This window comes from Bos mutus, chromosome 11 (genome assembly GCF_027580195.1).
Source record: "Bos mutus isolate GX-2022 chromosome 11, NWIPB_WYAK_1.1, whole genome shotgun sequence".
In the NCBI taxonomy this organism is placed as follows: Eukaryota; Metazoa; Chordata; class Mammalia; order Artiodactyla; family Bovidae; genus Bos; species Bos mutus.
Window position 1 is genome coordinate 5,188,446 of NC_091627.1, and position 27,061 is coordinate 5,215,506.

The following is a 27,061-nucleotide window of genomic DNA, read 5'->3' on the forward strand; positions in this document are numbered from 1 at the left end:
TCTCTGAGGCCTCTTCCAAACCAGCCCCCTGTTTGCTGCCTCTGATGTCTTCCGTCGGTTCCCATGTGAAATGTCCGAAGCCTGTAGGTGCACCCCTTTCTCCTGCCCTGAGGAGCCCGCTGGGTTGTTACGCAGGGGCCCCGGGTGCCAAGGCGCTCCTGCTGGCACCAAGAGCTGCCCTCCTCCTGAGCGGGCTCTGAGCGGCCCGAAGGGCCCTGCCTGTACCGGGCATGTCTCCATCCCAGGGCTGCTCGCTGACCATACTGAGGACTCTTCTGGCTCCCCTCACAAGTCTGGGGGCTCTCTGGAGGGGACGAGGGGGTCCTGCTCCTCAGCGTGTAAATGTGTGTGGAACAAGTGGGTGAGCGGCTGAAGGAGGAGGCCTGTGGGCCCGCCCCACGCCCTCTGATGCACCCTGTCTCTCTGCGGTGATGGGGACGGAAGGCGGTGGTCCAGGGGACCCTGTCCCTTTGCTTTATTCCATATTTGCCAGCAAGCGATTCCTGTAGCGTCCCAAACCGCGGGCGCTTGTGACTCCCAGCTCCTTCTCTTGTTGTCTGTGAAGTAAAAAACAAAAAAGGAACATGTGCTCACTGACAAATGAAAATGTGTTTCCTTTGGAAGCCCAGAGGGTGGCCTGACACGTCGTGCGTTCCTGGGGGGTCCCTGAGCAGGGCCTGGAGCAGCTGGTGGCGGGAGCCGCTGGCCGCCTGTGGGTGCTCCCATCCCCCCACTGCTGACCCCTGTTCAGGCGGCCAGGCGGGCCTCACAGAGCCGCACGTAGGCTCTGCGACCCTTGAGGAGCGTTGTTGAATTCTGAACTGGCACCAGTCCTAACATGCAAGTTCCTCTGAGGGACAGAGGCTGCTCCAAACAGCTCCACCTGAGGACAAGGTGAGGGTGGACCGTGTCCCGGTGCAGCCGGAACCCCGATGGTGATGGGCCGCCTGCTCTCAGCCGGGCGTGCTGACATGCTTGCTCTGCCTCTCCCTTCTGTCTTCTCTAGAAGCAACACACTCTAGAGAAATGACTCATTTATGTCTCTGGAAGTCTCTGAAGTCTGTGGCTTTGAGAATCTCAGAGTCAATTCCAAAGAAATCCTTCCTTGGTACTTGGCGACCCTGGGGACAGGCTGACCTTGAGTGGTTCTCCAGTCGCCTTATCTGTGGTGTGTGTGTGCATGTTGTGGGGGTAGGGGGCAGGGGGTCAGGCCCCTGGGACCTGGTCTCTGCGTCTGCCAAATGGTGCTGAGAACCTGTCCCTCCCTGAGTTAATGTGATGATCACCCAGCTTCCAGTAGGGTGTTTAAATGCACTAGCTGCTGATGTTGGGCTCCGGGGACGGAAGCAGCTATAAATCCCAGAGGGTCCCTTTTCATCTCGTGGGATATCGTCCGTTATTTGACCATTTTTTAATAATTGGAGTAGGTATGGGGGAAACTGTTCAGTGCCCTTTCTGACAGATTGCTGGCAGGAGGCCGCCACCCACCCCACAATGTCCTCTCCAGGCTGTGTTCACATGCACAAGTTTACCTGGTGGAGGCTGTGGTTTCTGTTTAAATCCTGAAGGACACTTAGTTACTGAATTCACCTCTTTCCCCACCCCACCCCCAAGTTGCTGGAAGTTGAGCCTCAGACAAATAAAACTAACAGCTCAGACGATGTCACCAAGAGTCCAGCTCCTCTTCTCATGTCTGCTGTACTTTTTTTCTTTGAATACAGCTTTTTAAAATTAAAGTAAAACACACATGTAGAAAAATACTCAGTCATAAGAGCCCTGGCTCAGTGAGTTATCTCCTCCATTTAAAAATTCTGCTGTGTTAAAACAGACTTCCCTGGTGGGCCAGTGGTTAAGACTTCACACTTCCACCACAGGGGGAATCAGTTTGATCCCTGGTTGGGGTAGTTCCACATGCCACAGCAGTATGAGCATTAATTAATTTTGTAAAATCTGCTGTGTTGAAGAAATAGTAATTGCCCATTCAGAGTGGTGGCATTTATCTCAGAACATTTGGGTAACAGCAGATGACATTTATCTGATGTTTACTAGGTGTCAGTACTGTGCTAAGGAACCTTACATGGAGTACTTATCACATCCATGACAGCCTTGAGAGGTGAGACAAGGACCGTTATTCTCATTTCACAGATGAGAACAGTGAGGCCCCAGTGGGCAGCTTACTCACAGCTGCACGCATTGAGGGGGTTTCACTTATGTCGGAGCTGCGGGTGGGGTGGGAGTAAGTTCACAGGGCTGCCCTCGGCCGGGGGTGGTCCGTGTCACTCGTTTTGCCCACATTTCAAAGCAGAGGACATGACGTCACTGCCACCACAGGTGTCTGTCCTTGCTCCCTGCTGCCTGCGTTGCTGGGAAGCTGCGATTGTCAGAAATGTCTTCTGTTGAAAGTCTCCCTCCTCTGCCCTGGTCCTCTCACCTTGCACAGGGAGTTTCCGCAGGCTTTCTGGCCCTGTGCCAGGTGGGGGCTTCACTGAGATCCTGCAGTCCTTCCATGGGGGCAGAGGGCCTCAGAGTCTAGAACACCCAGCCTGGGGGTGAGAGGGCCCCCCGCGGTTAGTCCTTCAGCAAGTGCACCTCAGGGCACATTCCAGAAGCCCTTGAATCCAGCCTGCCCAAGGTGCCTCCTGTCAGGAGGCCAGTGGATCAGCCCTCCTCGCAGGGACGGGGAGGGCCAGCCATTCCCAGGGCCTCGAGCTGCAGAGGGTGCTGGAAAAGTGTCTGGTCCAGCAAGAGACCACGTTCTGAAGACTCAGTATGAAAGAAAGAGAAGAGTAGAATGTCTCGCCTGATAATTTTTATTTAGTTGTATATTGAAATTATAACATTGTGGATAATTTAATTTGAAACCACATGTGGCCTTGTGTTTCTGTTGGAGAGTCTGTTGTCCTCTGGAGACCTCGAGGGGGAGAGCGAAACGTCTGGTTTTTCTCTCATCTTTTCCCTGGAAGTAGCTTGAACAGAATTCTCTCAACCCGGGTGACCCAAGCCGAACCAGCACAGCAGAGAAAGTTCTTGGTTGTCTCTGACTCAGCTGACACGAGTCAGTTGTGTCTGACTCGTGTTTCGGTGTTCCTCAGACAATTACCTTACAAATCGGTGTAAACCATCCCATCGACATCACTAATCAGACCCTGCTGTCTGGTGCCGGTTGAATGCTGTAGTTGTTAGCTGTTGCAGTCAGTCGTTGATTCTTGTGTCTTTGTGCTCACTAACAATCGTTTATTCACTTTCACTGTGTGCCAGTCTTGGGGCTAAGTGCCAGGTTCCAAAGTGAGGAAGACTTAGCCTTCAGCCTCAGGGAAGCGAGTGCCTGGTGCCTGTCCTGCCTCGTCCCTGCAGCCGTGGAGGGAGGGGGAGCCCCGCGCTCTCCACCCCCCAGCGTGGAGTGTTTGCACCTTTTTCTTTGTATCCATCCTGGTGTGTATGTCATAGCCTTGCTATATGGTTTTAATTTATTGTTTCCTGATAACCAGTGGGACTGAGCACCTTATCATCTGTTTGTTGGCCATTTGGATTTCATCTCTTGTGAAGTGTCTGTTCATTTCCAAATCTGTTTTTAATCCTGACAGTTACACAAGTAAAGCAAAACCAGTAGCTCTGTCGGATCTGCAGTGAAGCCTGCAGGGGTGGGTCCCCAGGCCCGATCTCCTGCCTGCACCCCTGGTCTCGCTCCTCAGCATAGCCCCCACAGGCCTGCACCCAGCTCAGGGCAGCTGGGCAGTATCTTGGCAGGTGTCCAGTGCTTATGCCCTTTGGCCTAGCAGTGCCTTTTCTAGGAGCCAGTTTCAGGCAGGGGCTCAGCGGGCTCAGCGGGAGGGTGTTTATTCCTGTGCTGTTTTTGGAAGAGCAGGAGTTGGGAACCTTTGGTCAGGAGACCGTTTGACCGTGTTGTGGTTTGCCTTCCATTAGGACATTATTCACGCATTAACTGTGCTCACGTGGAAGAATGGCCACAGCATATCACCCAGCTAAAAAAGCCAGTCACAAAAATACTTCAGCTCTGTATGACAGAGACGGGGAGTTATGAGGGATTTTCACCTTCTGTGTTATATGTTTTTGCAGTGCTCAGATTTTTATAATGAGGTTGTTTCAGTTTTGTCGCTGATAAAAGGAAAAAGGAGATGCTTGCTATTTCCATTAGTACCCCCAGCAACATCACAGCTATCCGTTGACTTCCTACACCAGAGGGTAATATGAGCAGATTCTCGTGCCATAAGAGCCTGTGGTGTTGCGGCACTCCAGAAATTGTTTTCCCTGTGTTTGAATGTGAATAATCCTATGTTACGTAAGAAAGAGGATCTTTTACTATGAAATTGTTGGAAAAAATAAAACATCAGGTTACTTTGCGCTCTGCCAGGCTAGGATTATTTTTAGCCTTTGCCATACTGCGTGTTGGCAGAGCATTGGCGGTGTTATCACATAACAGCAGCGGGTGCTGTGGACTCAGTGTCTGCTGTGTATCAGGTCCTCTGCTAAATGCTTGACATGCAGGATCACATTTAACCCTCACAGCAACCCGGGCAGGTGGGTCCTGAGGTTATGCTGGCTCTACAGGCGAGCAGCCCGCAGCGCAGAGAGGCCGAGCGCGAGTTAAAGCACCAGCTGCCTGACTCCAGAGCCCCCGTCCTGCCGGCCGTGCCCATGACCCGCTCACTCTCACGTGTGTCTTTGCCCGTGCAGTCACAGTCTGTACGATTCTAGATAAGCAGGCAGACCTCTTAAAAATGTGAAATCCTCATGTTTAAAATGGTTCTTGCTAGTATCCGTGTGTACTTCTCCCCTCTGGTTGTCCTTTCGGCCCGTCTGGGAGCTGGGGGTGTGGGTGCTGGGAGCGCACACACGCCACCCGGGCTTGTGTGTGGGGCCCAGCTCTGCGCCCTGCGCCGTCATGCGAGGGGGAGCCGCCACCGTGTCTCTCAGGGTTGGCTGTATGCTCTTGGAGCCGCCTCAAAGTGTCATCCACGCTGACCCTGACTTTGTGGTCCTGGGTGGACCTCGCATGGTGCAGGTTAGACCTTGTGTGGTCCTCTGTGGTTGCTATGTAGACTCCCCCATCCAAGGCGGACTTAAGCCCTGACAGGGACGCTGCTAAGTTGGGATCCCAGCTGCTGCTACAGATGACGTCTGTAGCAGTGCATTTGTCAGCAGCAAGGAGAGACGGCCGTTCAGCATGGCCGAGGGGCACATTGAAAGTTCAAGGATGATACAGTGACGCCTGGCAGACTGCTTGGAAGAAGCTGGTTTGGCTCTGGTGTGCTTTTGGTTTGGGTTGAGATGTGATTCCAGGAACAGGCTGCGTGCCTCTCCTTCAGCCTCCCTCTGGATGGAGAAGGGTGTCTGTCTTGCAGCCCGCCTACAGCTTGTGGCAGCCCCTCAGGGCAGCACTGCTCTTGGTCACATCACGCCGTCTCTGCGGAAATTGACTGTGAGGTCATGTAAGCGTTCTTCTTCTGGAAGAAATGACTCGCAGGTTGGTCATTGGGGGTTCTTGACCCTCCTTGGTGCAAATGCCATACCGAGCAGTGGTTGGGCTTCCCCAGTGGCTCAGCAGTCAAGAATCCGCCTGCAATGCAAGGGAGGCAGGTTTGATCCCTGGGTCAGGAAGATCCCCTGGAGGAGGGAATGGCACCCCCCTCCAGTGTTCTTGTGGGAAAATCCCATGGAGAGGAGCCTGGCGGGCTACAGTCCACAGGGTCGCAAGAGTCGGACACGACTAAGCCACGCGTACACGAGCAGTGGTTGAGGGTTTGTTTTCTTAAGTTCTGTCCGTGACCTTTGAGGTCGTTCCCAGCAAATCTGATAGACCACAGTGAGACACACCAGCTGTGGCGCCTCCACGTGCAGGAGGCTTTTGTTTCTTTGGTTAGGTGTGGCCCTGTCACAAGGTGTGCAGGTCTGGCAAGCCCAGGTCCTGGTGGGTGTGGCGCTGCAGGGGCCGCAGAGAGGCCCAGACCCTCCGGGGCTCACTTGGCAGCAGCCCTCGGATGAGATGTGGTGTGTACTCTAGTCCAGGGGCTCTTGTCACAGAGGCTCTCGCGTGTGTTCCAGGAGGCATGTACAAGAAAGGTCAGAGCAGTGCTGTTTATAGAAGCAAACACGCCAAAAATGACCCAGCGTTGACTGACAGAAGATTGGGTGAACAAAAGCAGCATGACAGAAGGCGTGGGACTGCACAGGACTGAAAACAGAAGCGCTTCTGCACACGTCACCTGGGCAAATGTCAGACCTACCATTGAGTGAAAAAGCAAGAGCAGAGGAGTACTTACAGTATAGTATCACTTAAGTTAGCTTCACAAACCTACTCATTAAACTCTACTTACAGATCTAAACTAGCATAAAAAGTAAGGCGTGATGAGCACAAAATTCAGAATCAGCTACCCGCCGTTGGGCAGGAAGACACCATCACGACGGGGCGTGTGGAGGGGGTGATGGGGTTGCCAGTGTTCTGCTTCTTGAGCCCCGCTGTCCAGTGGGACAGCCGCCAGCCTCTCTTACTGTTTCTCTGCATTCCAATAGAAACTCAGGTTCTTGGTCGCACGAGGCACATTCCAAGCGCTTGGCAACCTCGAGCGGCTGTCATGTTGGACAGTGTGGACAGGGAACGTGTCCATCATTGCCGGAAGTTCCATGTGGTGGGTGAGGCCACTGGATGCATGGATTTCATTCCTTCTCTGTAAGTTGTATAGACTCATGTATGAAATCTTTCAAAATTTTGTTTTAATTTCAGTGCTAGAAAATCTCTTAGCACACACATTTACCAAACCTGAAGTGTAACTTCCCAAGTGAGAAGTTGAAGAGTGGTCGGTGAAGTTACCTGAAGCTCTGCAGTCGTGTGACCATCTCTTTGGCACTGCCCCCCACCGAGATGAGTGACACACACGAGGGAGTGAGCAGGGGTCCGGAAGTGTGTGGCAGGCGTGCATGTGTCGCACACGTCTGTGTGTGGCGTGTTGGTAGGATCACCCTAACTAGCTGCCACCCCTGTGTCCACCCACTCTGCCGTCACTGGTCGTCATGGTGCTTTATCTGCTCTCAGGTGCATAGTTGGAGTGCCCTTCCAAACCTCCTGAAACCTGTGCGAAAGGCTTTGTTGCTAAGCTGTTGTTTCAAGGCAGAGACGACAAGCAGCCTCCAAGTCGAAGCCTGTCCTCGTTTGTGCTGCCCTTGATTTCCAAACTTGAGGAGGTTGGTTGTCATGACAAAGAACCTGCTCTTTCCGCTTGATTTATCGCATCTTGTGCTAGAGGTGGCTGTCTGTGGCTGTTAAGTACTCCAAGGAGGGAGATTTATTGGTAGATACGCACTTTCTTTATGTACTGATGTGGACTCCCAGCTGCCCCGGGACAGCCAGAGCCTGTTGCCGTGTACTTCCTGGGTGGCTCTGGCTGCTCTCTGGCAAAGGTGTCCTTACCTGGCCGCTCGGTCATAATCGGGGGTTGAGGGGGGCCTCCATACCCTGTTTGCCTACCCTGGTTCTGCCCTGGTCCTGATGGCAGAGAGTGAAACTGGCCATCCCTCAGCCCCATGCCTACCCGTGTGTAATAGCTATGCAGGGCAGCAGGCTGGAGGAGGAGGAGGAGGAAGCTGGCTTGCCCAGTCTGTGTCTCTGAAGATCTTTGACCACCAAAGAAACCATGCATCCTGCCTATACTTCCCCGTTTGTGTCTGCTTCTCTTGCCCTGCTTTCGGTCTTACTCACCAGGGTAGAAGTCACACCCAAGCATCTGACTTGGGAACCTGTCTGGAGAAGGATGTGCTGTGATGTTGGGGATGCTGAGGCCAGCGTTCTAAGGAGCAGGTGGGGGCAGGAAGAAGAGCAGCCTGAAAGAGAGTCAGAGACCAGCGGGCTCCGGCCGGGTTGAGACTTCCACTCAGCACTAACGGGAGAAGAGAGGGGCGTGTGTGAGGCCCGCCATTCCCTGGGATCCTGAGAAACACCTTCAGTGCTGCAGAGTGTCCCGGTCTGACCTGCAGCCAGTCCACGTCACACACTTAGGCACTGAGCAGGTGCCATGTGCCCCACACATGGACGAGCACCTTCCTGCATTACTGCAGCCAGTAATTTAACCTACGCCACATCAGACATCTCAGGTAGAGCAATGTTCTCAGACAAAACTTGAGACTTAAGAGGTGCTGCTGAAGTCTGTTGACTCAAAACAGTCTGACTACAACTGCCCAGCCTTTTAACTACCCTGTGAATTACCGAAGTTGTTGTAAAGAAGCAAGTATAAACTGTGTGTGGGCCCCCCTGCTTGGGTGGGGAAGAGGAGGGGAGCCGGAGCAATCACACCATCTGCTGGCATGCTGCGAATCCCAGGGCTGGCGCCACCCGCGAGGACTGGTACCAAGAACCCCGGAGCTCCACGTCGAGCAGCTCCAGCTGAGGAGAGAGGCGCACCAGCCCTCTGTGGATTTGTGTCCTTGCTGGGCTCTAAGAAGAGCTTCCTGCAGCTCTGGCTGGTGGACAGACAGCTGCGAGGCTGGGTTTGGTTTGACTGCCCTTGTGAACGAAGGTCAGGCCTGGCTCCTCTCTCTAGTCCAGAGTGCAAGGGGCTCCTAGATAATTGCAAAGGGAAAAAAAAAAAATTGTGTATCTGATCCTGCCTGCAGCCTGAAGGTCTTTGACAAGAGGATTGAGCCTTGGCCCCTGATAAGCCAGCACTAGTAGACACAGTGACACGCCTGTAATAGAGGTGCTATGTCATTTATTTGGAAGGGTTTTTTTGTTGTTTTTGTTTTTGTTTTAGTACTAAATTGCTGAGAAAATTGAAAGGGAGTGTATTTTTTTATTTTTTAAATACACTTACTTTTTTTTTTCCATTGCATAGAATCATGTTCTCCCTAATTGTCAACCATTTTCAAGTATTTTCTATAAATTTCTGACAGCCAAAGAAGCAGTGCTTTCTGTGGGGTATTTTCTCTTTGGCCGATTTGTTCATTTGTTGAACTAATGTTTCCCGAGCATCTTCTCTGGGCTACGTACAGTGTTAGCACTGGAGACGCAGGCTTGAACAGGACAGGTACAGTCTTCAGCGAGTGCGTTCTTGTTAGGAGATAAACACATAAATAATAAGATGGTTTCAAATCCTGGAAAGTGCTGTAGTAAATGAAGGAAGGCTACTCGTTGGGTTTGTTTGTTTGTTTTTTCCCCCAACAGCTTCATTGAGATAGAATTCACATATCTGACTACACGACTCTTTTAAAGTGTAGAATTCAAAGTTGTTTTTTTTTTTTATAGTAATTCACTGGGTTGTGTAACAATCACCAGATTCTAATTTTAGAACACTTCTCCCCCACCAAAAGAAACCTCTTAGTCACCAGCAGCCGCTCTCCATCCCTCTCCGCTCCCTTTAGTCTTAGGCAACCTCTCATCTATTAATACTTTCTGTCTCTAGAGATTTGCCAGTTCTGGACATTGCAGATAAATGGAATTATACAATATGTGGTCTTTTGTGACTAGCTTCTTTCGCTTAGCATCATGTTTTTGAGATTTATCCATGGTGTAGCATATCAGTACGTCACTTAAATGTAGTTTTAGGCCTGTGTGTTTTATTTGTTTTGATGATTGTGAATGGACACTTCTTACATTTGTTTTGAATGTTCCTTGCTATTGTGTAGAAATAGAATTGATTCTTGTCTGTGACCTTGTTTATGATGTATATCATCTTGTATCCTGTGAGCCTACTAAATTTGGTTTGTTAGTACTAGTTTCTTAGTGGATTGCTTCGGATTTTTCATATACAAAATTATGTCATCTACCAACAGTTTTATATCTCCCTTTCCAATCTGGATGGCTTGTGTTGGAGTACAAAATTGAGTAACAGGGATCAAAACTGACACCCTCGTCTTGTTCCTGATTTTGTTGAGAAACCAAATTGTCTTTCACTGTGTCCCTGAGGGTTTTGAACACCTTAGGTCTACTTCAGTCTCCACGGCCAGCTCTGAGGCCTGACGCATGTCACTTGTTGCAGTTCCCTAACCAAACATTGAGGAGGTCCACTCAAAAGGGCCTTCATTCCCAATTCTCATGTCCAGCCCTTCTGCGGTCCCACTGTGGTGTCTTTTCATCTTAGCCGGTTCCCTTGGACGTTGGTTAGATAATCAGATGAACTCTATAGGGACGCATGGAAGTATTTGCGTGTTCGTTTTCCACACCCATTTTGACTGCTTTCACCCTAACTTAGAAGGAAATTGCAAAAATTGAAAGGTGCAAGCAAAAGAGTTCGAATGGATCCATGTTTCCTTTTCTTTGTAACCTCAAACAGAGAAGGGGAACGATTTGCCTGAGGACAACACTCATTTCCACAGAAGGCGAATGAACCACGGCTTCTTCTCACTCTGCCTCTAATAGTCAGTACCTCCTCTGTTTTCAGACTCTCAGCGTTCTCATCTCTCCTCCTTCACCATGAAGCTGAAGGACAAATTCCACTCGCCCAAAATCAAGAGGACGCCATCAAAGAAGGGAAAACCAGCCGAGGTGTCTGTGAAGACTCCAGAGAAGCCCGTGAACAAAGTAAGCTGACTCCAGGTGTTTCTGCTGGCCTGCACCTGCTTTGAACAATGTGTTTGTGCTGTTTCTGAGTTCATGCCCTGGGGACTGAGTTTTCAGTACAGAGCACCTTTCCGGTAGCGCTCCACAGTTCCAGGTGGGGCCTTCTGTGTCCTTGTGAAATAGAAACTTTTAGGATGGGTGAGTGTTTCTCCCATTAATAAGAGTCCAGATCAGTTGGCTAGAACAGTTCTTTTCCAGATGTCATCCTCTGGGCATTTAACACAGCTCAGAGCATCACATTCACACCCCAGGACGCAGCCTCCACGCCCCTAGAGAGGCCCATGTTGCCCCCCGACACACACACGTAGATTTGTGATGTCCAGAACATCCATCATTTGGTTCCAGGGTCCACGCTCTGAAACTTGCTAAACCCTTGAAACCCAACTGAAGATGCCCTCAAACACCAGGAACCTCAGCAGGGCCAGTCAAGCCAGATGTGTTGCAACAGCTGTTGATTTTCATCAACCCCTTCCCTTCAGCTTAAAACGGCCATTTCAAGCTCTGTAGGAATCCAGGTTTCCTCTCTTCCAGGAGGCAACAGACAGATTTCTACCAGAGGGCTACCCTATCCCCTTGGATCTGGAGCAGCAGGCAGTAGAGTTTATGTCCACCAGTGCTGTGGCTTCCAGGTCTCAAAGGCAGAAGGTCAGTGTGATGCTAAGAACAATTGGGTTTGCCTTGCCTTCTACTGCAGAATCCTGGCCCATGGTTTTGGGGATGGAAAAAAAAAATTCTGTTGCAATATCGTTGTGTTCAGTTGGGTGGCAACTGTGGGCTTAATTGTTCAGGAAACAGTCCAAGGAGCCATGGATAAAAGTCAAAGTTTATCCAGGCCTCCATGGTCTTCGGAGCAAAGCAAGCCCAGTGCTCACGGTGAAAGCTTGGGGATTTGGGGATTGGTTTGGGTGTGCTGCTTGGGTCCAACGGGTTCGGGGGGAACGGGTGAGTCTCATCTCTTAAGACCAGCTGTTCTTCCCTTGAGCTGCTAAGATACTCTGGACAGTTGAGAAGAAGAAGGGCGTGTAAAGTGTAAGGTCTCTTTAAATGTCTCGCAAGACTCCTGAGCGTGATGAGATAGCACAGAACCAGTGTCTCATAGCCAGGGACTCCTTTTGTGCTGCTAGCATTTACCAAGCCTGTTCTTAGCCCCACGCTCAGTGCTTTCACTTGTTTCCTTAATTCTCATTATATCCCTGGGAGGTGGAAACTTAAATTTTGCAGACAAGGAAACTAGGGCTATGGAGCAAAGCCATACAAAGAGCCATACAAAGAGCGGTGACCCAGAGATTGAAACACAGCCACCAGACATCACGTCGAAACTCTGACCATGTTACGTTTACTCTTTATGAAAGTTTATTTTTTAATACCTAAAAAACCTAATGCTAATCCCCACACATAACTGAACATAAAAACAAAATTAAACTCAGCAAGGTAAAATAAAGACAAGCCTGTCAGATAAGTAGATTCTCAATTCTTTAGTAACTGTCCACAGTGTAGTCTGTAGAACTGCTGTTATAGCTCCACTGTGGATTTAACGCCACTAGCAAACACTGCCCTGCTACATAAACACACGGTTGTTGGATTTTGCAGTGTACTTCCTCTTGTTTTTGTGTTGACCAGCAGAATACCTTAAAATACTAGTTAAAAGTAGGGAAAATAAAGGTTTTCAGTCCAGAGTCTTTCACTGAATCATTTTTCCTGCCCCATATGTTAACAAAAAGAAGCTAGAGAGCAAGAATGAAATGTACGTTGTTTACCAGACTGATCTGAATTCCAGATTGAAGAGAGGAATAAAGTGCAAGATTTGGTCTGTACCACAATTATTATTTTTTTAACTTACAATCTGTTTAGCCACCCCTTGGAGCTGGCTTTTACATGGAACACCAAGAGTGTCAGCTGTCACCTGACGCTGCCCAGGGGGCCCAGAGCAAAATGGCGCGCTAAGCACTGTGTTTTGCTAGTGAACTCTGATAGGGAATTGTTCCAGCCTCTCACTTCTTGGCGTTCCCCGCCGCTTTCTTCTTTATTCCAAGAGAAATGATAGAGGCAACTTGACATTCAAGTACCCTTTCGTTAGGGGGGGCTCCTGCAGACTCCAGGGCACAGCTGGCAATGTCTGGAGACATTTTTGGTTGTCACAACCAGGAGACTGAAGCAGGTGCTACTGACATCTGGTGGGTAGAGGCCAGGGATGCTGGTAGGTGTTGGGCAATGCACAGGACAGCACCTCCCCCACCGCCCACAACAAAGAATCATCTGTCCTAAAATGCCCATGCCGTGGCTGAGAGACAGTTCTCTAGGAAGGAGCTGTATAGATCCTCCCCCAAGGAAGAGCATCCCCTGGTTCCGGGTCATCACCCTTTAAGAAAGGTGGAGTTTCCGTGCCCTGTCACCTGCATGATCCAGAGTGAGTTCAAACCCACATGGACGCTCACAGTCAGGACTGGAAGTGTTGGGGGTCTGCCTGCCAGGGTGTGAGCGTCGCTGACTCTGTCAGAGACATCTTACCATAGCCTGTCATCTTCTGTCATCCTTAACTCTTACTTACTGTCTTACAACTTAATGTTTCTGTGTATAGTCTCATTGTTCCCAGGATGTTACCTGGGAAGCTGTAGCTCAGGTAGACAGGAATAGATTCAGATTCACCCACAGCTTACCGCAGGTCTCCCTGTGCCAGGCCCTGTCCTGGGTGGCATCACGCTGTCTTCCTTCTCACCTTGACTGTGCACACAAGCTTTCACTGTTCCTAGTACACAGAAAGTGTGGGCTCTGGGCCAAGGTTGCTTAATCAGAATCTGCTATTCCCTTAATTTTATGAAATGCTTCCACAAATATTCTCCCCGAGCACCCCCCACAAGCCTCCTCAGCCCACCCAGCGCAGCCCACCTAGTCTTCCCATTTTGCACACGAGGAGCCTGAAGCCCAGCGGTGCCTTGGGATCGCGGCCTCCCCCAGCCTGCTGGCCTCGGGTGGTTCCAGGTCTGTCTGCGCCATGGTGGCCCCTAACCCCTGATGCACAAGGAAGTGTGCAGGTGGATGCCCCTGCCTCTAAAGGCCCTGGCCTTGGGGTCCTGGTTCCTGGGCCTGCTTCTTCTGGGTGTCTCATTGTAAACTCTTGACTGCTGGCTGCGTTTTGTGAGAAGCCATGGTTTTAACAGCTGGAGAGTGGGGGGAATGCACAGCATTCAGAGGCCACTGAGTCAGGGAGTAGAATCTGCTGGAGCGTTAATGGGTGAAACCCGACTCTGCGGGGTGTCACGCCTCTGTTAGGAGCCCAGGGCAGCCTGGTTTGATCTCTCTGCAAATGACAGGAGAATTCTCTGTTGTGAAATACCTGCCACTTTGGAGGCCTCCCATCTTCAGGTCAGCCCCTTTCTCCCTAGCAAACCTGGGGACACATTTTCTTAAAACATTTCCGGCCTCCTCCCCGTTTCGTCATGCCGCCTGAGGAGTTCTGAGGTGCTGAGGTGGCAGTGTTGTGGCCATCGTCCTCTTGCCCAGCCAGCCAGTGTGGTTGTAGTCACATTTGATGTCTGCACGGCACCATGATTCCTTCAGACTGAGGTTCCTCTGAGCCCCGTGTAGGCCTAGGCAAAGCAGAGCGCTCTTGCCTTGAGCTAGAGAAGCAAGTGCCTGGCCCTTGGAAACGGACGGTAAATAAAGGGGTCAGTTGGTAAAAAGAGAAAAATAAAGTGAGGGCAGAGACCCCCATGCTGGGAATGGGAGCATGGTATCCTGGTGCTCTACAGGGCACCTTTGGGGTAGTGCACCCACTGAGAGGAGCTAAATCAAGTCTCTGAAAGTCGTCCCACTAAAGGGACTAATGACTTCTTAATTCCATCTATATGGTTTTTCTTTGATAGTCCCATGAAATCCACTATTTAAAAATTTAATATAAAATGACGTTCCTTGTTATTTTAAAAGAACTAGTGTTCAGAATCATAATCACTTTATTATGTATCACTTTTTAATGTATAGTTTTAAATCTCCTTTTTTAAGAAATTATCTTCTTCTTCTTGGTGGATTTTGTTTATATAGTCTCTGGAGCACAAAGAGCCCAAAGGTGGGAGTTTTCCTCACATATACTACCCTTAATTTGCCCTGGGCAAGTAATTGATTCTACTTGAATAGATTATCCATTTTTGGATTTATCTATCTTAACGATTATTCTTGGTTTCCCTCTCCCTGCCAGCCAGCTGGGACCTGGGTTGTTGACCTCAGGGTCAGTGTAAGGAGTGTGTTTACCCACTGACCGTGGATTCAAGGGACCCCCCAGTCAAAGAGGAAAGACTTGGGTGTGGGAATGTGAATGCTGGGAGGTCCAGGGCTCTGTGTTTTTATTTTCTTCCTTGGTGAGCTTTCCTCAGGAGCAGAGATACTCTGGATGCTGTTAGCGGTTGTGGCAGGAGCAGTGCCTGAATTTCTGCTGTCTGTCCAGTTCCTCACCCTTTCACCCCAGGGCTTCCAGGTCCTTTGGGAGAGCCATCTCATCTCATTGAGAGGGCACTGCGTCTGCAGGTCAAATGTGGAAATCCAACAAGGAGTCCTGGAGAATGGGCTTTGAGCACTAATGCCTCTGACCAGTCTCACACAGCCCCCAGGACCTTGAAAGGCCTGGGGTTTCTCAGTTTGATTTCCTGGATAGACGTGCACAGTACCCAAGCATCCTACAGCCATCAGCAAATCAGTCCTCACTATACTTGCTGAGATTAGCAGTGATAGTTCCGTGTAGTGGAGGAGGAGACCCCGGGCGAGTCTGTCTCTGTCTAGGAAGGGACTTAAGAATACCTAAACTGCTTTTCTCCATCCAGCCCCTTCTTCTGCCCCAAGTCTGGCCTCTGTATCCTGATTGCAGTCCTTAGGGAAACAATTTGACTTAGTTTCTGCAGCAAGAAGCCCTTTCCAGTGGCATCAATCTCAAAGTGGTCTACAGGAAATTTTATTTATTTCTTTTAAAAGTCACTCCCTTTAATCTCTCTCCTCCCTCCTTATGCTTAACATTTCCTTTCAGAACCTGAGCTGGCTGGAGGAGAAAGAGAAGGAAGTTGTCAGTGCCTTGCGCTACTTTAAGACCATTGTGGACAAAATGGCTATTGATAAGAAGGTCCTGGAGATGCTCCCAGGGTCCGCCAGCAAGGTGCTGGAGGCCATCTTACCCCTGGTGCAGAGCGACCCTCGAATTCAGCACAGGTGAGTTGCTGTGGGGTGTGTTACAGCTGTGGAGGCATAGCAGCACCTTGGTTTGGGGGCCATTCACACCCAACGTTTCTGCGAACAGCGAGGAGTGCCAGGAGGAAAAGGAGCCCTCCAGCCCCTGCCCCCAGCCTTGCCCCGTGGTCGCCACCTGGCTTTCTCCCAGGGTTGAAGTCACTGTTACTCACGAGGCCTCGACACTGAGGAAGCACACCACCGCTGCTGGGGGGTGGCCTCCGGGTAAGCCTGGGGTTCCTTTTTCATACTGGCTGGCTCATTGGCAATCATCCCATTGATTCGGACACATTTTCCCCAGTTCCCTGTGTTAACCATAGTTTATTGTGACACCAAATCCTGCCAGTATTTAGCTGCTTAGAGATCTTGACCGCTTACATTATTAAGCCAAAAAAGGCAGAGAGGAATCCCAGTAGAGCATGGACTAGTGAAACCTTGAGTTGTATCAAGCCAGGTCCTCCCAGACGGCGGCTGGATTCATTGGAAGCCAGGTACGGGGATGGAGTCAGCTTTTGTTGGGTAGTGCTTCTTTTTTTTGCTAGAGTTCATTTTCCTCTGAAAGGTTAGTCAGCGGCTTGCCTCTGTGTTTGTTGTTAACCACAGAAAGAAAAGCAGGATTGAATGTAATCTCCAGTGAGAGTCTTGCAGGAGCTTTCTCATGAGAGGCTGTCAGATGCCTGCTGGCTCTGTTTTCCTTCCCTGGTGCCTGTTGGGGATAAACATCTCTCTTTCAGTTCCCCAGGATGGTTTAGTGTCCTTGTAGCCCCACGGGGCTAAGCGTTCATGAACCGCTTTCGGACCTTGGCAATGAAGGGCATGATTTTCTTCTTTTGGGAGATAAAGCAAGCAGTATCTTCATTTCCAAGAAGCTACCTGCCCTGGGGTTTCTGCTGGGCCCTGTAGATTCTGCTGAGCCCTGTCTTCTGCTTCTGCTGGTGGTCTTCTGGCTGGAAGCTCACTGGAGCCAGTTGGTGGGGAAGGATACAGTGTTGATAGGGCTTTGCCCGGTTCTGTCTTCATTTTCCACAGTAGGCTGCCATCATGTACCCAAGCCTCAGGGGCAGCCAGTTGCTTCAGTGCCTTGTTAGAGGCCCATGGAGGCCTCTGTGAGACAAGTGCTGTGCTTTCCCAGTAGGTCCCCAGTGCCCGGCTTGTGGACGGGCCCGGTGCGGCTCTCCTTGGGGGGAATGTGCCTAACAGTAAGCTGGTTTCAGGTGCATAGACAGCTTTCTGTGAAATGCTCTGATAGACTTCTCATGGGCTGGGCCCACCATGGGAGACTTCAGATCTGGTTGAAAACACCAACTCCCCCACTGTCTAACCAGGTGCCAATTTTATGGAAGGCGAGTTGCAAGAGAGTCACACTTACTAAACTTCCTGGGGGAGGAGACGCTGGGGCCAGACCTGAAGTCAAGGCAGGCGCTGGATGGGCACTGGGAGCAGGAGAAGACAACCAGAGGAACCAGGGCAGCAGGCAGGTGTGTCCCAGGAGGGAAGAGACTCACAGTTATGTGAGCAGAGTGTGACCACATGGGTGCCGACTGCTGGAGCCCCGCACCCACCACCTCGTGTGCCCCCCTCCCTGGGAGAGTCAGCATGGCCACCTTCACCAAGTCCTGTGAGAGCGCTGGCCCCGCGCTGCTGCCGAGCCTCGCGCCCCCAAATGTCAGCCAACAGCTCTGCTGGGGAAGCTACTTTCTAGACATGCAAGATCTGGGAGACTTGATCAAGTGATATGACAGTGGTCTGGGGTGTGTTTCTGTCCGTGGGGAGGTTTTATAATTACTTAACATCTATAACCATTTTCTTGAGGGGAAAAGAGAAATGCCTGGGTGTGGCCACAAGAAACAATGGTTTTTTCCCTTTCTTTTTTTCCTGGTAGTCCTTTGGTTAATACCATTTAAGGGATATTTTTCCTCCTGAAATTTTTCAAAAGCCAATTTATGATATTTTTATTGCTTTCCCTAACATGATCGAATATACTCCCTCAAATGTTTCTGTCAGCTTCCTTCCACCATCTCATTCCTCCTGGCACGGTTGTTGGTTACATGTGTGTTAGTTGCTCAGTCATGTCCAATTCTTTGCAACCCTGTGGACTGTAGCCCACCAGGCTCCTCTGTCCATGGGATTCTCCAGGCAAGAATACTGGAGTGGGTTGCCATGCCCTCCTCCAGGGGATCTTCCTGACCCAGGGATCAAACCTGCTTTTCCTGCATTGGCAGGTGGATTCTTGACTGCTGAGCCCCCCGGGAAGCCTGTTTGTTGGCTGGGAGAGTGTTATCCTGCCTGCTCTGTGGGTGGGGTTCCAGCAGGCAGACTTTTGGCTCCCCTTCTCCCCTGTTCCCAGGGCAGTGGTGACAGGCCTGTGAACAAGCAGCTGGCTGCTGCCTGTGGGCAATGAACGGAAGTGTGAGAGCAGGATCCCTGCTCGCCCTCCATGTAGACGGCTTTGCTCCATTTTGAAAGCAGATGAACTGGTCCTCTGGACATTTTTATGGTACAGGAACCTCCTTCCTTTTTTAATGTCCTTCCTGTTACATTTAGACACAGGACTATTCTTCCTCCAAGCTAATGATGTGAAGGGTGGACACAATTACCAGTATTTTTAGGTGATTTCAGGAAAATGTTAACATCCAGTGCAGGTAGGAATTGAGCATCACGTAAAAGTGACCCCTCCCAGCTCTTTCATCTAATTATCGCCAGGTGCTTTGGTGGCATCCGCTCAGGCGGGGCTGGGAGGCCAGTCTTTGTTTAAAAAGGCCTCATCTGGGAGGAGAGGCAGAACTGCTAGGAGCACCTTCCCTTTCAAGACCACATCACCTATGATCCAGCCCCCAGGAAAGTCTAAAAGTTTTGTTTTATTCTCCTAGTCGTCCTTCCTAAGAGAATAGGTGTTACATTGAATACTCTGCATTTATATTATCCTCTAAAGCAGCCAAACCCTGGCTTTCTTGCGGTTCCTATTTCACATTTCTTTTCTCCCTGTTGGAACACGCACGGGGTAGAGTGAACGGCAGAGTAGGAGACCAGTCTCCTGGAAATTCTCTTCCTCCTTATCTGATTCTGAAGAGCTTCTTGTTCGAGCCTTGTTTGGTTCAGGTGTGTGTGTTTTTTTTTAATGGCTTTATTTTTAGAAGCTGTTTTAATACAATATTATGTATTTTTCTTACAATTATATCTGTGGAGAAAAAGCATACCTTTGGCTGCTAATATCAGCTTCTTTTTTTTTTTTAATGGGGGAGGTAGCAGTCCACAAATTTTCTACACTTTTGGTCTTCTTCTATTGTAATACATAATATTAAAAGATAGAAAAATAATTCCTTCCATAAATCCTCAGGATAATTATCTTTAGTTATTTTAGAAATAGTGTAAGGTATAAAACATCTTCATTTTGGCCTCTACTCTACAATTGTTAGGGCCTCTGAAAGTACTTGGGGCTTGTTTTGTGTTGTTGCGAAGTTGATACCTCTGCCACCACCATGGGTCACCTCGCCTCTGACTTACCCTTCTTAAAGTACCCTTCATTAGTGCATTCCTCTGACTTCTCAACCATGGTTTATTGCAGGGGATGACAAAGCCAAGCCAATGTTAGAAGGAATTCTAGTACATTTCAGGTCTCTTTGAACTCATATTTAAAGGTTTTTCCTTGAGACTTCCCTTGTTGGAAATGGTGGTCCAGTGGTTAAGACTTCACTCATCTACTGCAGGGGGCACAGGTTTGATCCCTGGTCTTGGAACTAAGATACAAAAAAAAAAGCTGTTCTCTAAAAGACCCTGCCTGCTAAAACCCCACAAACCTGTTGGCTCCTCATGACACATATGGGTTTTTACTTTCTTAACACCAGAAATGCTTTGTATTGGAGTACACCCGATTATTTGTGATAGTTTCAGGTGAACAAGGAAGGGACTCAGCCATACATATACATATATGCATTCTTCCCCAAACCCCCTCCCATCCAGGCTGAAGCTTAGGTTCTCAGTGTGTCATTACAGAAAGAATTCAGTGAGAGACAAAGTGAGAGGTGAAAAGTGAAGTTGCTCAGTCGTGTCCTACTCTTTGTGATCCCAGGGACTGTAGGCTACCAGGCTCCTCTGTCTTCCAGGCAAGAGTACAGGAGTGGGTTGCCATTTCCTTCTCCAGGGATTCTTCCCGACCCAGGGATCAACCCAGATCTCCCGCATTGCAGGCAGACACTTTACCATCTGAGCTACCAGGGAAGCCCAAGTGATAGGTAAGAAGTGGATTTACTTAGAAACACACTCCATAGAGTGTGGGCCATCTCGGAAGGTGAGAGCAGCCTATGAGTTTTTATCTAATTCAGAATAAGAAGTGTACAACACTCTGACTTACTCGGAGGAGAGGAAGGTGGGCCATTCCTTGAGAGACGTTATCAGAATCTCGTGGAGGATGTGAAGTTTGAAAAAGCACGTAAGCTCTCGTGGTGGGATTGTTATACGTTATAGTTGAGAAATGGAAAAAAACTTAGACCAGAATATAAAGCTCCACAAAATCTTCATCAGATGTAAGAAAATAGGTTCAGGGAGGAAAAGTGTATTTATTAAAAGGAGGTGCAGATTTTATAGAAAGGACTGAGAAACCCGAGTCACTGAGAAACTAGGTCTATGCTAAACAGAAGACTTAATATTCTCTTGAAAATCTCCTCCTGCCTCCAGCTCAGCCCTCTCCTCCTGCTACAGCCGAGTGTACCAAAGTCTCGCCAATCTCATCCGTTGGTCTGACCAAGTGATGCTGGAAGGCGTGAACTCAGAAGATAAAGAGATGGTGACAACTGTGAAGGGGGTCATCAAGGCCGTGCTGGATGGAGTGAAGGTACGTGCGGGTTCCCAGTGGGCCTCAGCAGGGACTTGGAGCTGCCTCACTGCCGGCTGTTGGTCTCACAAGAACTCGTTCCTGAACTCCGGAACATCGGAGTGAACCTCTTCCGGTGTCTGCTGTTGGGTGCCGCTCTGCCTCACAGCTGTTTCTGTCTCTCTGGTGCACATGCTCTTACGGCCGCATCACCTTTGGTGGGCTGGGCCCATAGTTAGAAAAGCTGCCGGAGGCAGGCAGCCTGTCCTGGGCCTTGTGTTAAATCTGCACTGAGTCTTTATACTACAGCTCTGGCTGTGCACACCTGCCAGCTCGACAGAGGCTGGTGGAAACTGTTTTTGCGTTGACTCTTAGCAAAACTCCCAGCATGTCAACTGCTACCGTTTCATATTCTAAGAACTTCTTAGAGTATGAAAGCAGGATTAGTAGAAAAGCAGGATTGAGACGAGTTAGAAGTAAAACTGAAATCTATGATGTAGTTTGTGAATTTACTACCCAGGGAAGTCAGAAATGGCATAATAGAAAATTATGAATCATTGTTAAGGTGGGAAGCAAAGTCCTTCTAAGGAAGGTTCTGTGGTTCTGGAATTGGGGTCCAAGGGACAAACCCTAATTGAGAAAATAAGTTCCAGTGAATAAGGAGCAAGGCAGAATGTAGGGCAGAAAACAGGTGGGAGCCTGCAGGTCAGGACGAGGGCTGTGAGCGGTGAGCAGGTGTGGACCCTGCTGTTAGACGAGGCTGTGTGATATCGTGGAAGGAGGGCTAGGCTGGAGCCCAGTTAGATTTTACACCCGCGTTCACCTCAACTTACCAGTCTGTGAACTGGAGCAATTTCCTCAAGTGCTCTGAACCTTAGTTAACTCATCTATAAAACACATGTAGTTATGGCACCCTATATCATGGGGCTGTAGGAAGGATTAAATTATTTAATGCATGTAAAGCTTTTAGAACTATGTCTGGCATGCGAAGCACTCAGATCTTAGCTGCTGTTTATTATTAATTATGTGGTGCTAGAGGTGCACTTTGCAAATAGACCTCTTGGCTTGAAAAACTGTGGTGTTCTCCTCTCTAGACCTTCCTGTCCAAAATGGCGGCCGGGGTACTTACTCTAGGTCCAAAGACTTCCTTCCCCATTCAACCATGCTACTAGACTCCTAAAAGCTGCCTCCTTGGACAGGTATTCCCCAGAAGCTCTGGAAAGTACAGTAAGGACCCCCTGATGGGTAGAAATTACAAATGGAAGGCTGAGAAAGTGTTACTTAACATTCCACACTGCTCTGGAATGAATATTGGAGAAGGAAATGGCAACCCACTCCAGTGTTCTTGCCTGGAGAATCCCAGGGACGGGGGAGCCTGGTGGGCTGCCGTCCATGGGGTCGCACAGAGTCGGACACGACTGAAGCGACTTAGCAGCAGCAGCTGGAATGAACCGTGTGGACTGGGGTGATCTGGGTGGCTCCCTGCTCTGTATGAGCAGGGCTGCTCTGTCTTCAGGGACTTCCTGGAGCTTACTCAGAGGCAGACGGGACTGGACACCATCACAGCATCCTCTGAGAGTTCCCAGTCTCTTCATCCCCAGAACAGTTAGGCCCTGTACCACCAGCTTTGGCCATGAAACCTACAGAGGCAGACCGCGGTCGCTGCTGTGTAGGGCCTGGTGTCGCTCTCCAGACCTGGCACCTGGTCACACATTCTCCCGTGCAGGCCTCCTGGTCACTCTCTGAGGTCAGCAGGACAAGTGAGACGTGACCAGGGCCACAATTCGCCATCAGGGTGTGTGCACCTCTGCCTCGCCTCGCCTCTTCCTGTTCAGGCTTCTGGAAATGCTATTATTGACAAGTGTTATTTCTCAGGTGACATTGTTAACGTTTCCTTCTACTGCATGATTATAATAAGATGTTTAAAACAAGTCAGAACGTCACAAATACAAGAGTTTCCAGGCATGAAGCTTTGTGACATTCCCAAGTGGATTTTCTTTATGGGATCATGAACACGCCACTGTCAGTTGAAAAGTTGTCTAAAAGAAAATTTATCGGGTTTTTTCAGATTGACCAGGATGAGAGAGGGGAGGGAGCAAGAAAGAGACACCTGTTGATTATGAACCTGTCAGTGTCTGAACTTTTACACAATTGTCCCTAAAATATTTTAAGCAGAACAGAGATTCTCTCAGTGAGGAGCTCGGGAAATTTAGATTTGTTTCTTTTATTCAGGAAGCCATTAGTGAGAATCTCCTGTGTGCTGGGCAGTGTGGTGGAATTAGGAAGATAGTGATAAAACTGGCACAGTCCCTGACCTGATGGAATTTACAATCTAAAGGTGGAAAGGGCAACAGCCAAAGACCCGTAATTGTATAATTAATTATAATAGGAATGGGGCTATAGAGGAAAATGGGCATGAGGTCTTACTTGGGTCTTGGGGACCTTCATTTTTCAGGGTGATCAGAGATGCTTCCCCAGGGATGCTCCCAGGCAGGCTGAAGCCTATAGGATGAGCAGGAGCTGGCCTGCGTCACCAAGGGATATCTGGTTGGAGTCAGTCAAGACAGCAGGGACAATCTGGAACCTGTGGTGCTGGCACTTGTTGTTAAGGTCTAAGTTGTCATAACACTGACAGTTGACTCCCCACTTAACTCAAAGGCCCTCTCTTCCCATTTGCTGTAGGAACCACCTCCAGCCCAGGACTTGGCTGTTGGAGGACTGAGTTTCTTGAGGTCAAACAGATACACGAGTTTGTCCTTTCAAAACCAAGACCCCACCTCTTCCTTGTTTTGCCTTTCCAGCATTCCTTCTCCTCTCAGGTGTACAGCTTCTTACCCGTCTCTCTAGACTCTGCTCTACCTCTTTTCAGATCCTCTTGGATCTCCCTGCTGAGTCCTCCAGCTTCTCCAACAGCACACACACACATTTAGTTTTTTGATTGAGGGAAAGAAAAAAGCCGCCTTCTTGCACTGACCTGGGGGAAAAACTTTGGAATACCCACAGTTCTGTCCTTTGACAGTCACCAACCAAAACTGTTCTTCTGTACCAGACTCACCTTGAATAAGGTGAATATTTTGAAAGAAATATTTTCCTGACTGTATGAGCTACGGGTAGATTTGACTACAAGTAAATCCAAAATAATCCTGGCTTCCAGAGGTAGAACTTTATTTCTCCTTCATGTGTAAGATGCCTAGTGATAGGCACTCCAAGGCCAGTGTGGCATTTTCACAGACTGGCCAGGATGTGCTCTCCTGTCCTGCTTTCTCATCATCGTAACACACAGATTCCACTTCATGGTGCAGAATGGCTGTTCAGTCTCCATCAGTTACAAGTACTAGCAAGGAGGAAAAGAGAATAGGAAGTTGTGCCTTCTCTATTTGCTGGTACTTACTCCAAGGCCTCACAAACTCTCACATTTTATTGGCCAGAACTTAGTCATGTGCCCGAGTGAAATTCTGTTAACAAAGAAGAGCAGATACCGTGGGGCACCTGGCTGTCTCTGCCACACTGACATTTAAGATCAGCCATCACTTTTATTCCCTGTTCAGCCTATTTTAAGATTTTTTATTATGACAAAGTTTAGACATTTGCAAAAAGAGAACAGTGTAATGAAGCCTGATCTCAGAGCTTCCATGGTTGGCCAGTCTTGTTCCTTCCAGACCTCTTCCTGCCCCTCTGGTTTATTTGGAAGCGAATTTTAGACATCCTAACATCCGTTCCTCTGTAAATACCTTAGCACATAGCTTCAGAGCAGGGCACTTTTTTGCGAAGGGCCAGATAGATGTTTTAGGTTTCTGGGGCTGTGCTTGGTCTTTGCTGCATGTTGGCCTGGTGCGTAGTCTTTGTTTTTTGTTTTAATTTCATTTTTTTTTAAAAAGCATTTTTACCTTGAGAGCCTTACAGAAGTGTCAGGGTGTGTAATTTCCTCGGTTCTGTCTCATCACAACAAAAATTTGACGCGATGCACGTTAAAGCCCTCAGCGTGTCACAGCTCTCGGACAGTGTTATAGCTCTGTGTTACAGCGCAGTTTTATTTAGAAAATAAAGGAAAATACATCCTCGAGACGTGAGGGCATGCGGACCCAAAAGACGCCAAGAAAAGAGAAAAAGAGTGTGCATGCAGAGGAGAAAGACAACCCCCCCACACACCCTTTGGCTCCTCCTTTTATATGTTTTTTCCCTCCCCTGGGTCTGCCCTATGTAAATTGGGCTAGCCAGGAGCGCTGATCTACCTGAGGTCCTCACTCCGTCAGTCGGACCTTCCTTTGTTCTATTTTCGCCACCGCCATTCTGGACTCCTTTGTCCTATGCTAACTACCTAACAGAAGCAAGCCCTTGGCTGGATTTGGCCTGCAGGGAGTAACTTGCTGTTTCTAAACAGTTTGTTTTTCAATTTCATATCCAAATAAATTCCACACACTGTTATTCATTAATAGGTGTCTAAAGTTCTCCCTTCTCTGTAGTTTTATCCTTGCAGCTTATTTGTGTGTGTTTAAGGAGGGGTTGTTTCTCCTGAGAGTCTCCCATACTCTGGCTTTGCTGATTACATCTTTACAGTATTATTTAACATGTTCCTCTGTCTCTCGAGGGCTTCCCTGGTGGCTCAGATGGTAAAGAATCTGCCTGCAGTGCAGGAGACTTGGGTTCGATTCCTAGATCAGACAGATCCCCTGGAGATGGGAATGGCTACCCACTCCAGTATTCCTGCCTGGAGAATCCCATGGACAGGGAAGCCTGACGAGCTACAGTCCATAGGGTCGCAGAGTCAGACACAATTGGGCGACTAACACTTTCACTTTTCTTTCTGTCCCTTGAATTTCCTGGAAAATTAGGCTGAATCAGATTCAAGTTTGTGTATTTAGAAGAATGTTTCTTGGGTGCTGCCCTGCAGTTCCTTCTAGAAGCATCTTTCCCTTTTTGATGCTAATAGCCGTTGATGGTTATTGCTTAGATGGTTCATTCCCTGGGGTTGCTAAATGGCAGCATTCTAATTCTTCCTGCCTTCCCTTCCTCATTCCTTAGCAGGAATACTTTGAGAGAGACCTCCCCTTGTCAGTCATGGTTACCCTGTGTTATAATTCCCAGAGAAGAGGCAGGATCAACGCTCAGTTCCTTTCTTTACTTACGGGTTATCAGAAAGAGTGTTCCTCAGCTTCCTCTAACATGACCCGTGGATTGAGATTTTTACTGGAACATTCTGAATGCAGGCGTATAAGCACACTGTGTCCAGCCCACTGCACGTAGGACCTGTAGTGGTGTTCCCGTCCCGTCTTTGAGCAGTGACAGCTTCTTCACATTGTTTCCTGAGTTCATTTTGACGTGATCCCAGAAGTCTTTGATAGTTTTCTCACTTTGGGGTATGAAAAGATGTTCTGGGTTCATCTTGTAGACTTGTGTGTGAATGTGGTAATAACTTTATTGAGACATAATGCCTCCATCGTACACTTCACCCATTTAGAACGGACAATGTAGTGATTTTTAGGATCTTCTCTGCATCGTGCAGCCAACTCCACAGTTGATTTTAGACCGTTTTCATAGCTTCAGAAAGGAACCCCACACCCTTTGTACTGTCCCCAGACCCTGCCCTTGTTCTCTCCATCCCCCCAGCCTTTGGTAACTGCTAGTCTACTTTCTGTCTCTGTACATCTGCCTCTTCTGAACACTTTACATGTATAAATAGACTCATGTACTATACCGTTTGGCCTTTTGTGATTGGTCCTGTCACTTAGCATCATACTTTTGAAGTTCATCCATGCTGTGGCGTGTATCAGTACTTTATCTCTTTATTGCCAAACTGTACTCCGTTGCATGGATACACCACATACTATTTATTCATGGACATATGGACGTCTCAGCTGTTTCCACCTTTTGGCAGTTTGGGGTAATGCTGCTGCTGCAGACACTCAGGTATAAGTTTTGTGTGGGTTGTTGTTGCTCAGTCGTGTCTGACTGTCTGTCTGGATATATGTTTTCATCTCTCTTGGGTATACGCCTAAGACTGCAAGGGCTGGGCCATATCGTAACTCTGTGTTTGATCTTGTAACAGACCACCATACTGATCTCTAAAGCAGATCTACCGTTGTACGTCACCACCAGCGATACACGGGGGTTCCAGTTTCTCCACGTCCTCACCAGCACCTGTCACCATGGGCTTCTTTGACACAACTGCCTAGTGGGCTTGCAGCAGTTCCTCACTGTGCTTTTGCTTTTCATTTCCCTGATGGCTGATGATGATGAGCATCTCTTCCTGTGCTTACTGGCCTTTAGAGAAACGTTTATTCAGATCTTTTGCTTATTTTCAAATTGTGTTATTTATCTTTTTTTTATTATCATTATTATTGAGTTGTAATCACCTAGTACATTTCTTCCCACCAACCTGGTATCAGCCAGATTCCTTTAGAGAGCTCTGGTCCCCTTTCTCGGGGAATGGTGTTCAGAGACCTCATTCCACAGTTCCTCGTTGCTCCTAACTGACC

General features: G+C 48.8%; 1 protein-coding gene across 14 annotated transcripts in view; it reads left to right on the forward strand.

Moving 5' to 3' along the window:
- RAPGEF1 (Rap guanine nucleotide exchange factor 1) overlaps window positions 1-27,061 on the forward strand; it is a 137,237-nt gene that overhangs the window by 61,486 nt on the left and 48,690 nt on the right. For 9 of the 14 annotated variants that reach the window (XM_070378799.1, XM_070378795.1, XM_070378797.1 and 6 more), the window contains 4 exons: window positions 10,389-10,528; window positions 11,099-11,212; window positions 15,579-15,757; window positions 20,450-20,606. In XM_070378799.1, the coding sequence (XP_070234900.1) occupies window positions 10,421-10,528; window positions 11,099-11,212; window positions 15,579-15,757; window positions 20,450-20,606 (558 nt within the window). In that variant the 5' untranslated portion in view covers window positions 10,389-10,420. The remainder of the gene's footprint in view (window positions 1-10,388; window positions 10,529-11,098; window positions 11,213-15,578; window positions 15,758-20,449; window positions 20,607-27,061) is intronic. The other 5 variants (XM_070378801.1, XM_070378806.1, XM_070378800.1 and 2 more) reach the window with 1 other exon arrangement.